The sequence below is a fragment of the Monodelphis domestica genome, chromosome 5, assembly GCF_027887165.1.
Source record: "Monodelphis domestica isolate mMonDom1 chromosome 5, mMonDom1.pri, whole genome shotgun sequence".
Classification (NCBI taxonomy): domain Eukaryota; kingdom Metazoa; phylum Chordata; class Mammalia; order Didelphimorphia; family Didelphidae; genus Monodelphis; species Monodelphis domestica.
In genome coordinates this window covers 208,207,542-208,219,700 of record NC_077231.1, presented here as the reverse complement: position 1 = coordinate 208,219,700, position 12,159 = coordinate 208,207,542, and the positions used below count along the sequence as shown (strand labels likewise).

At 43.3% G+C, this 12,159-nt stretch overlaps 1 protein-coding gene across 6 annotated transcripts in view; it reads right to left on the bottom strand.

The window, feature by feature from the left end:
• Nucleotides 1-1,272: 1,272 nt before the first annotated feature.
• The window catches only part of AGBL3 (AGBL carboxypeptidase 3), a 176,378-nt gene continuing 165,491 nt past the window's right edge, over nt 1,273-12,159 (bottom strand). For 4 of the 6 annotated variants that reach the window (XM_007504352.3, XM_056799722.1, XM_056799723.1 and 1 more), the window contains one exon: nt 1,273-3,477. In XM_007504352.3, the coding sequence (XP_007504414.2) occupies nt 2,832-3,477 (646 nt within the window). In that variant the 3' untranslated portion in view covers nt 1,273-2,831. The remainder of the gene's footprint in view (nt 3,478-12,159) is intronic. The other 2 variants (XM_007504356.3, XM_056799720.1) reach the window with 2 other exon arrangements.

Here is a 12,159-nt window from a genome sequence, read left to right as displayed (position 1 = left end):
ATTCCAATCCTAACCAGACTAATAACCATAGGGGTAGGGTGTGGGGTGTGGGAAAAGAAGGAAAGAGATGTTGATCTGCCTGTGTGACCTTGGGCCAGTCACTTCTCTGGGCCTTAGTTTCCTTGCCTGTAAAAATTGGCAAATTTGACTAGAAGATTTCCTAGCCTCCTTCTAGCTTTAATAACCTGTGGCTGTGTGATCCTATGAGGAGTGGCCAGCTCACCTTCAAAAACAAGGCCAGACGGAGACAGATTGAGAAATTCAGTCAGGCATTCCATTTCCCAAGTTATCATTTTACTGTCATCTCTTACTTGCTGTGTGATCATGAGCAAGCAACTTTTTATGCCAGTTTCTTCATGTATAAGGCTGAGATCATACACTGCCTCACAGTTTTTATGAGAAAAATGCTATGTAAGCTTTAAAAGTGCTATGTCAAAGTGAATTATAATGAATTATGTGGCCCGGCAGGGGGCTAGCCCGAACCCCTCCTTACCTGGACAACCAACCTTGGTCAAATCAGTTCTCTGGACCCAATTTCCCTCCTTGGCAATGAATTTTCCCTAGGACATAATTTGGAGGAACTTTCTGTTAACCAGGCTAAGGTGATAAACAGGAAGGATAACAACAGAGAGATTTTAATCTGACCTATCACATGTGGATCTAATATGTAAGGGCATGTGTAGCCTGTGTAGATTCTGTATATCCAGTTGGATTGTATAAGTGCAGCCAGCAGGGAGGCAGGGCCGGTGTCTCTAGAATCCAGCCCACCTCTTTAATCGAGACTTGGATTCCTGCCTGGAGGGGTTAACCCTAAATTCGTGCTCTGGAGTATACCCATCTCTTGTTTTATTGTGCTTAGAAGATAGAGCCTTTTTGGCAAATTGAAAGTTTGTGACAACCCAGTAGTCAAGCAAGTCTACTGGGCCATTTTTCCAATAGCATATCATGTCTGTGTCCCATTTTGGTAATTCTTGCGTTATTTCAGACTTTTTCATTATATCTGGGGTGTGTGTATAAAACACAATAATAAAAAAAGATAAATGATTTTGATGCTATTTTTTGTTTTTTTTGGGGGGGGGGTCACAAACTGCCCTCCTATAAGATGGTGAACTTAATTGGTAAATGTTGTGTGTGTTCTGATTGCTTTGCTGTTCCTACATTTCTCTCCCTCTCATTGAGCCTCCCTATTCCCTGAGACACAACAATATTGAAATTAGGCCAAATAATAACCCTATGATGGTTTCCAGATGTTCAAGTAAAAGGAAGAGTCAATTTATTTGATAAATTTATTGTCTTTTTACTTTAAAACACTACCACAGCCCCCCCAACCTTCAGCAACTACCACCCTGATCAGCCAGCAGCCATCAACATCAAGGCAAGACCCTCCATCAGCAAAAAGATTACAATTTACTGAAGGCCCGGATGCTAGTTGGCATTCTTTTAGCAATAAAGTATTTTTATATTAAAGTTTATACATTTTTACACATGATACTTAACATGTACACTTAATAGAATATAGTATGATGTAAACATATTTTTATAAGCACTTGGAAAACAAAAATTCCCGACTCACTTTGTTGTGATAGTCTGGTTAGGAAACCAGCCTGCAATATCTCTGAAGTATGGCTTATATTGGATTATGCTCTGTCTCTCTGTCTCCAATTCTCTCTTAAACACACAAGTCCATTTATTTGATCTCCTAAATATTGTGACAACACAATTTTTAGGTTCAAGAAACTTTTCTGGCCACTAGCTCTTCAAATGGGAGGGTACTCCCAATTTATATCTATAAGTCTTCTACCAAATGCTAGTTTTACAAAAGACCCTCGCAGATAGTGAGCAAGCACAAACCAAAATATATATATATGTATATATCTGAAGTTACACAAATTAAAATATACCAGAAAAGCCATAGAGTGACCGAGTTTTCTCCCACTGAGGGTCAGACGTCTGAGCTAAACTGAGAGACCTCAGTTTCATTGAAAGGGAAACATCTGTATGTCTCCAGCTCCTCAAAGTCTTTTCTCTTCCCAGAGAATTTGTTTCTTAAAGAAAGATATAAAAAGTACCTCAAAGCCTTAACCTACAGAAATGTGATTTATAGAAAAGACCCAGGAAGAAATAACTGTTGTTTTGGGGATCTTCCTAGAGTATGTGCTGGTTGAAAATCTGATTGTAGATGGGTTGTCTAAGGCAGAGGAGAGGGAAAAGATCACAGGGCTAGGGACGTAAGCTTAGGAAATGTCCATAGTGAGACAGCAGGAGGAGGAAGAAGGGGGATAGGATGAGGACACTAAAGGAATAGCCAGAGATAGGAGAAACACAAATTGTACTTTCTCCCGTGGCAGGGCTGGAATCAGAAAACAGACGGAGTAGACATTGTGTCTAGAAAGAGATACACGATATTTCTTGGGCTACAGATCTACATCTTGACAGCACCTCAGAGTCTGAGGAACCCAGTTTCTAAAAGAGAGTTAGAATGAATTCCATTCTCCAGGTGCCTTTATTACCCCACCAATCCAAGGTCTTTCTGTGGGCAGCTAGACGGGACAGTGGATAGGGTGTCAGGCCTGAAGTCAAGAAGACTCATCTTCCTAAGTCAAATCTGGTCTCAGACACCTATTAGCTGTGTGACCCTGGGTAAGGCACTCTCCTCCTGTTTGCCTCTATTTCCTCATCTGTAAAAGGAACATATTTCTCTTCTGAGAAAACCCCAAATGCTGTCACCTGCCTGAAAAACAACAAAATAGGCCTTCTCATACTTATTTTGTGGAAGGAGGGAAAGACCCAAGAGATAGGTATGGAGAAGAGTTCATCTAATTTTACTCTTCCTAGATTTCCTCATCTTCACTGATCCTTGGAAATGATCCTGGGGCCTTGAAGGCCTGTCTCTCTCCTAAATCATCAAAGGCGTGTCTGATGACAGTAAGAAGCAGAAGTAGTAACATGACTTCGGCCCCAACCAGGGCAAGAAACTCAGCACCCAGCTCTGAGGGTTGGATCCACCGACAGATGTAGGAGAGGAAGAGCAGAAGTCCGAGGAGCAGCAGGATTGCAGAAGCCCCCAGCAACACCACCACCAGCTTCCACTTATCCTCATTCCCAGGGCAGTGGACCAGCAGAAGAGATAGCGAGGCAAACAGGATGAGGACCAGGGCCCCATAGACGCCCAGCCTCGCTAGGGCAAGGCCACTCTGGGATACCCCTAGCTTCTCCAGCTCGGGGAACTGATGACACAGGAGAGAATTTGAACTCTCGTTCCACAGGCAGAAGTTGTAGAAGCCAATTTTCTTGGTGGGTAGGTCAATGAGGTTGCCTGACTTCCAGAGCAGGGCATAGAGCAGCAGGGAAAACACCGCAGTATGGAGGAGAGCGATGCTCGGGGCCAAGAACAGCCGGCAGCCTTTGGACTTAAGGGCCGTCATCTCCATCTTGCCCCTTTCTCCAATCTTCCTGAGCAGTAACTTTCCTAAGGACCTGAAATAAATAGCAACACCAGTGAATGCTTCCCCTTTCACCTGCTGTCTACATGCACCTGCTCTCTCCCCCTGAAATACACACAAGTCCCAGTTTTCCAGACACAAGACAAGCTATTAGCTGGACCATCCATGGACAACGATTGTCAAAAGCATCTGGGATTAGGATCAGCCTCATGACTCGTCAGACTGGGTGGCAGGCAGGCTTTAAGGTGTGATTTAAGGAAGACCAAGAAGGCACCAAAGGTCCAAAGGAATAGGCAAGAGTCAAGCCTAGAGATGGGAGATCCTAGGTTCAAATCTGGCCTCAGACACTTCCCTGGGCAAGTCGCTTGACCCCCATTGCCTAGCCCTTACCGCTCTTCTGCCTTGGAGCCAATACACAGTATTGACTCCAAGATGGAAGGTAAGGGTTAAAAAACAAAGGAACAGGTAAAACTTGGCATTCCTTAATTAGAAATGAAGTCTTCTTAATTAGGAATTAGCAATATTTCTATTTTACAGGTAAAGGAACTAAGGCTCAGAGAGGTCAGTTGACTCATCGAAGGCCAAATAATAATGTCATAAGGACTTCAACCTGCATTTGTATGAATTTAAGTCCACTACTTTTTCTATCCTAACATATTGAATCTTATAATAAACTGGTTAGTCTTTCCATTTGGGATAATATAAACAGCTGCTTCCTGGAATGATTGAAGCTCTCTGTGATGCATACCTAGTATGGTATGAGACTCCAGGCCATGCCATAAAAAAAGGGTAATTTCACTCCTCTACTTAAGAAGTAATTATAGTTTAAAGGGCAACTCTAGACAAGGGTTTGAGCTGGCTCAGTTGTTAGATCCAACAGCCTTTTCTCAAGCTTCTTTCTTGCTGCCCTCTGTGTTGTCCCTCTTGACCTGGAAACACTGTAGATCACCCTCTCCTCCTGGATACTCTCTTCTCTCCGGTTTTTGGGACCCTGCTTCTTCTGCCTCTGCGACTGTCCCTTCTTGGGCTCCTTTGCTGGATTTTTATCGAGGCCATGGCCACTAAGAGTGGGTGTCCCACTAGGTACTCTCTTCTCTCGCTACACTCCTTCACTTGGTGATCGGATCACCCCACGGAATCAGTCATCATCTCTACGCTGATGACTCTTATCCAGCCCTAATTTCTGCTGACCTCTAGTTCTGAATCTCAGACATCTCCCATTGGATGTCCAGTAGACAACTTTAACTCTGCATGTCCCAAACTAAACTTGTTCTCTTTCCCCCTGAACCCTAGCCCCCTCCCCACTTCGCTGTCCCCGTGGAGGGCACCACCATCCTTCAGGTCCCCCTGGCTCGCAGTCTGTGCGTCGCCCTTTCTCTCTTTCATTCTTCCCGTGTTCAATCTGTTCCTGAGGCTTGTCTGTTCTACCTTTGCAGCATCTTTTCATTTGCTTCCCTTCTCTCTTCCAGCAATAACAACAATACTAAAAATTATGTGCCAGGTGCTTTACAATTATTATCTCAATTGATTCTCACAACAGCCCAAGGAGTTTAGTGCTATTGGTATCCCAGTTTTATAGATGAGGAAACTGAGGCAAATACAGGTGTTATACAGCTATTGTCTGAGGGGTCCTCTCCATCGTTAGAGAATACTTTGTTGACTTATGCCCTGTGCAGAGTGACTTTTTTGATGGTGGCAAGAACATTCCCCCATTTTCTTTTCCCGCTTTGCTTAATATTTAACATTTTAAATCAGATTAATCATGATTGAAAATCAGAGTTAGCTCACACTTGTCTTTCTGTAGGCTACTACATGATAATGAACAGATGAAGGAGACAAGGGTTATTTTCCAGCATATATGACCCGTCCACCTGTGGAGAGGGGGAGGGGTGGATGGATTGATGGACTATCTCTTGATTAGCTATCCCCAATTAAAGATGTCTTGGGATGGTCAGGGGAGGGGCTTGGCCTAGAAATCTATGTATTAGGCTGCCTGACCCAGCTCTGGCCATCCCTGGTCCTGAGAGAGCCATGGAGACCTAGGCCACTTTATCGGTTATGATGCGGGCCTGATACAATCAATACATTTGTTCTTACCGAAAGATCCGTGTCTCAAGATCATTTTAATCAGCAATTCTCTGGAAGTTGTGAAGAGGTCGTTTGGCAAAGTAGGTGACTGACTACCTTCTACAAGATTTAAGTTCCTTCTTATTCACTTTGCCCCCTTTTTGCCAGGTGTGGGAAGGGTAGACTTTGTAGAAATACTGATGTGGAAGAAGATGGGGAGTCCATTTCCAGGAGAGTCAGGGAACGGAAGTGGCTCGGAGAGATTTTGAAATTTGTCAAGACAGCCTGTAATTGGAAGGCCAGGCAGGAGAGAAGCTGTAAACGCAGTAAATGGGAAGTTCTTCAAATGACTCTGGAAGTATCCAGAAAGGTATTTGTAGGCCTCGGCTCCTATCCTAGGGGGGTGGGCTCTGTTCTTGCTTGGCATTCAATGAGCCAGAAGGCCTAATTAGGGCCCTGGCTGATTTTGTCCCTGGACACCGGCCTTGATCTGGAGATGAGGCTGGAGACAAGTCTCCCGGAGTCCGAGAGTCAGGGAGTTTGGGCATAAGGGAGCCTGGGAGTCTGTGCCCATACTGGACACAAATATGGGGCCTGGAAAGATGTTAATGATAACTAAGGGCTCAGGAGGATGAGATGTAAAGAAATGTGGCTCCCAGCATTTCAGGTAACAGCAGCACAAGTCCTAGCAGGAGCCTGCTACATATTCATGAAAGACAATTGCCTGCAGGAATGCCTCTGAGGCTGTGTTTTCACTCTGCAAATCTGGAAGATTTGGGGGGGACTTTTCAGCCCCAGAGCCAGACTCTGGAAGTCAAAAACCTAGAAGTGGGAACAAAGAGTGAAAGAGAAGGCCATTCTTTTGTTTTTTTTCCTGGGAAGGAACCTACCACAGCCTGTCTCACTCCTCCACCTTCAGTTTAGCATTTCTTTATTTGTCTGACTTCAAGCCCCGCTTAAAGTGGCTTTGTAAGTCTTGTTTAGACTTAGCATCAGCCCCTAGCAAACTGCGTCACTCTCCCTGGCTTTTACTAGTTGAGTGACGTTAGGCAAATCACTTCCCTGGCCATCATTTCCTCACCTAAAAGGAGGGGTTAGATGGGTGGCCTCTCAGGACCCTTCTGGCCCTAAGTCTAAGATCCCAGGATCCTTCTTCCAGTTGGCCCTTAGAGACAGCCTGTAATTCTCCAGCAGGAAAAATCAATCACCAGAAGACCGGAGCTAGCCAGCTTTTGCTCCTGCCTTTGTCTTCTGCTTCCGGACTTCCCAGCTGACGCTTTGGGGGAGCTTTAAATTAGAAACTGAAAGCGAGCCAAAACAAAATTGTAGAGCTTTGGGGAGAGTTGTTTCCCTTGCTGTGCCCTTGAATATGGAGAACCTGAAGCGCAGCCTGAATCAGGAAAGCTTCCCCCAAAGAAAGGGTGGTTCTTAGAATAAAAACTGTGCCTGGCCTCCAGTTGTGCATGTCTGATTCCTCAAGATTACAAAGGCCTTTAAGATGGTAAAACTTCAACCTCTTTAATATCCTCCCAGTGTCGTAAGCAGGGCCTGGCATACAATAAACACTTCACAAACCCTTATTTTTGCCGGGAGACAGTAAGAATTTTTCACTGGCCAAACCAATAGTAGTTGTGCTGCCAATAGATATGCATAATAAAGTTAGGCCAGTGAGCTGGGTGGATGGAGAACCATGACCTGCTCTTTTGTTCTGGCTCAAATCATTTGATGCTAAACCAGGTGAAAGGGAAGAACAGATTCTGATGGAACTGATGGGGAGCAAGTCACAAAGAGGGAACTAAAAAGCATGCCATTAACCTAGCCATGACATGGAAGGCAAAGGACATGTGGAGATCATTTGGGAATATTCTTTAAAAATTGGTACCACTGAAATAACACAAAAGAGGTCCGCTGGGAGAGTGGGAGGAGACCCCTCTTTTACCAGGATAACGGTGCCATCCTCAGAACTACTCCTGGATAGAACATCACCCTGGATTTCTGGCTAAGATGCTATGATGTGGGGGGGATACACATGTATGTAGAGGATTCTGTAGAACAGAGGTACTTTATCAGGGTGCCATCAGCTGCCATTCCATGACCTCCTCTCGTTCAATAGCATGAAAATAGAACTTGGATTCTGTCATTCCACATTAAGGCACTATGAACCCTGGACTGGAAATCAGAACTGCTTTTAGACCCAGCTCCATCAGTTATACTTATGCTCCCTTGGCAAGTCACATAAGTTCTCTGAAACTCAGTTTACATATTTGTAAAAAACAACATCTTACTCCAACCTCTTTCTCTTAACTTCAAGTCTAATGCTTCATTAGGGCAAGGAATCTAGTCCAACTGGACTTCTCTCACACAGGGCATCGGCTTCCCATTGGCTTTTGCACTGGCCGTCTCTTAACTCTGTGTCATAGAGTTCCTTTCATCCTTTAAGACACAACTCAAGAATGAAACTATAGCTTTTTTTTTTCTTTCAGATAATTTGATGGTCTATTTAGAGAACCCTCACAATTCAACCACAAATCAGTTGAGAAAATAACTTCAGCAAAAATTACAGGATATAACATTAATCCACAGAAATAATCAGCATTTTGTGTATTATTAATAAAACCCAACAGGAAGGGATAGAAAAAATTATATTTAAAATAACTACAAAATACATCAATTATTTGAGAGTCTATCTATCAATGTAATTAGCAAGACAGAAGACTAGACACTTTTTTCTGATCTTTATAACCTCCTAAACTTTTCTAAAATAGGAACTGGGTGCAGGACATAAAGCAATTTCAACTGTTTTCAGGGTCTAGGCCAGGGATGGCAAACCTTTTAGAGATGGAGTGCTGGGCCCTGCCCCCCTCCCCAAACATACTATGCCCTGTGCCCCACCCCAGACCAGGTGCTGCACCCTGGCACCCCACCCACACCTTACTCTTCCTCACCCTACCCCAGACAGAAGGGTAGAAGTGCTTCCAACAGGCTGCTGGGCAGAAGGGTGGGTGAAGAAGGAATGTCCTCAGGTACATGGAGAGGGAGAGAGAATAGCACCTCCCCAAGTTCCTCTGGCTTTCTAGTTTTAAAAAAAAAATGACTGCAGGTGTGCCCACAGAGAGCGGGCTCTGTGAGCCCCTTTTGGCATGTGTGCCATAGGCTTGCTGTCATGGGTCTAGGCCATCGAGGACCCAAAGGATATAACAATCCAGTAAATTAACAGCATAAAAAGACTACTTGCTAATCTCTAATGGGGGAATCACATGGCATTCCCTCCTCACCACCCACTTGCCCCAGGATTGTACAAACTGATCCATGGACTTCCATTAGAACTCCTTTAGACCCATCCCCATCTTCTCCTAGAGTTTCAGTAATCCAAAATGGACTAAATGTCTGTCATCCAGGAATCAACCAAATTAAGCTTGAAGAGGCTTGCCACCAGAAGGTTAGCTTTTAGTGATAAAATCTTTTTGCTACAGTAGTTCATGAAATAGCTAGATGGCATCTAGGTGGCATAATAAAGCACTGGGGCTAGATTCCAGAAGAAATCATACTTCAGACACTGAACTACCTGTGTGGCTCTGGGCAAGTGTCAAACCTCTGTCTCAGTTTCCTCATCTGTAAAATGGGGCTAAGAATAGGGTTGTTGCAAGGATAAACTGAGATGATATTTATAAAGCGATCTGCAAACCTTAAAGCTCTACATATTGCTAGCTATTGTTATTATGAAACCAGTTATTAAGACATGGAAGGATTGCTATCTATGTCACTGGAGAAAGTACCCATGACTTTGAAATCACACATATTCTGAAGCCTGAGTAAAACTCTCTGCTCTGCCTTCATTACAGAATTGCTATCAAATGATACCACACATGTAAACTTCTCTGTAACTATAAAGCATTATGCAAATCTGAGATACTATTATAGTCAGTGATTTCATCTGCTTAGGTGGCTCACAGTGAGAAGGACCTTCTCTCAATGCAGGTTTCCTTCCTTCTTTCCTTCCTTCCTTCCTTCCTTCCTTCCTTCCTTCCTTCCTTCCTTCCTTCCTTCCTTCCTTCCTTCCTTCCTTCCTTCCTTCCTTCCTTCCTTCCTTCCTTCCTTTCTTCCTTCCTTCCTTCCTTCCTTCCTTCCTTCCTTCCTTCCTTCCTTCCTTCCCTCCCTTCCTCTCTGTCTCTTTCTCTTTTGTTTCTTTCTTTCTTCCTTTTTTTTTTAACCCATACCTTCTGTTTTAGACTAGGTATCAGTTCCAAGGCAGAAGAGCCATAAGGGCTAAGGCTATTGGGGTTAAGTGACACTCTCAGGGTCACCTAGTTAGGAAGTGCCTGAGGTTGCATTTGAACACAGGTCCTCCCAACTCCAGGCTTGGCACTCTATTGAGCTACCTAGCTGTCCCTTTAAAGTCCTTTAGAGCCTCAGTATGGTTAACCAAATCAAATTATCTGGTGATTCATGGAGCAAGAATACACTGGTAAAGGGAATGAACCAGAGCTGAGCAATTTGTGTGCATAGTAGGAAGGCATGAAAAATCAGGGAAGAGAGGAAGCAAGATGAACAAAATAAGAAAAGACAAAATGAATTTGGTAGGGCTGGATTTTTGCTTGTCCAAGAAGAAGAAGCCATTTCTTGTTAGTTTTAGTCTAAGCTAAAATCATGTGACCACAATAGCATACTCATCAGGTCAGTCTAGTGGTTTGGGAGAAAGAAAGGAAATGGCTCACATTTCCTTTGACACAAACACCAATCCAAGTGGCTTGCTGTTCATTTTCCAAAGAACGGTATTATTACAGAAACAGGTAACCCTGATTGTAATAGATCTGGACTTGCTGCTCCACTCTTGCAGCTCTAACAAGAGACTGAAATCGCCATGGTTCCTAGTTAGGCAAAAGACAGGATATCGGTTCCATAACTGCAGACTTAAGTTTTGAATTTTAGGTGATTTACTTACACTTAAATACAAATTCTGTTTGCCCTTTTCCTCAGCTTTTCAATGTTCTAGTCAATTTGTTTATTGTCTTGGAAGCAGCTGGTTGACATTGATTGGCAGATACCCAAGGTAACAGAATATTGTACTAGAAGGAGAAGACATAGTCCCTGCTTCTAGACATTAGCATTAGTTGTGTTTTATGGTATAAATAAAAAAAAATACAGAATAGGTCTCTGTTCTGTATATGCTAAGTTTCTATTGCCCAGGGTCCCATAGTCAGTAGAACTTGATCTCAGGGTGTCTTGACCCTGATGCAACTTTATTCACTATACTATACTAATTTAAAACAAAGCTCGCTCTCTCTCTCTCTCTCTCTCTCTCTCTCTCTCTCTCTCTCTCTCTCTCTCTCTCTCTCTCTCTCTCTCTCTCTCTCGGTAATTTGGGGTTAAGAGACTTGCCCAGGTTCATATAGCTAAGGAGTATCTGAGGCCAGATTTGGACCTAGGGTCTCCCATCTCTAGGCCTGGCACTCTCTCCATTGAGTCACCTACCTGTCCCACCATATTTATTTACTTATTTTTTTTTAAACCCTTTGCCTTTCGTCTTGGAGTCAATATTGACTCCAAGGCAGAAGAGTGGTAAGGGCTAGGCATGGGGGTCAAGTGACTTGCCCAGGGTCACACAGCTGGGAAGTGTCTGAGACTAGATTTGAACCTAGGACCTCCCATCTTTAGGCCTGGCTCTCAATCCACTGAGCTACCCAGCTGCCCCCATATTGATTTTTAAAAAAATGTGTTTATTGAATTAATTCCAGGTTTCTGACCTCCCTCACCTCTCTGCACCAGAGAACACATCATATGACAAAAAGATATATGTATATATAAAACTATGTCTTTCTTATTTCTTTTTGCTGGTTTTTTCACCAGAGGTGGATATGATATATATACAAATCATTCTTCAAACAATACTTCTGTTGCTACATATAAATGTTGCTCTGTCTAGGTTCTCTTGGTTCTCATTTCATTTCATAATTTCATGTAGGTCTGAAAAGATCTTTAGCATGCCAGAAAGGTAAACAAGTGTCAGTGTCCCAACATTTGCATTGCTGCATGGTAATGGTGCTCCTAGGCCTCTTGGTTTTCTTCTAGAGCTCACATGAAAAAACAAGGAACATGGGTTTTTTTTAGTGAGCTGCATGCTCCATATGACTCAGCAATGTGATGTGGAAATGAAAAAGCACATGATGTTAGAGGTTACGGTAATAGCAGTGCAATGTCCACAGTCAAGAAAAGCGATAAATCTGTTTATTGTCTCTTTCTTGGTCAGGCTGTATCTGGAGGGTTGTGTCCTGTTCTGGGTAGCACATTTTAGCTAGCGGGGATTTGATAAGGTGATCAAGATGCTGTAGATCTCTGAAATTATGCCAGGCAAAAATCAGTTTAAATAACAGGATGTGGCCTAGAGAAGATGGGGGAAGGAGGCTGAACAGGGGGTGGGGAGGGGATGGTGGATGTGAAGTCTTTAAATTTTTAAAGTGCTTTCATGTTGTTGAAGAATCAGACCAATAGCTAACTGTGTTTCCGTCTCAGGGAGTTCAGCGATTCTGCAGGATTTCTCCGGTTTCTGAAATGACTCCACTTTCTAACTAGCTTCCAGGTTAAAGGATATCTTGCATTTACTATAAAGCATATTATAATTGACGTATCTAAGATTTCAAGGCTAAAATGG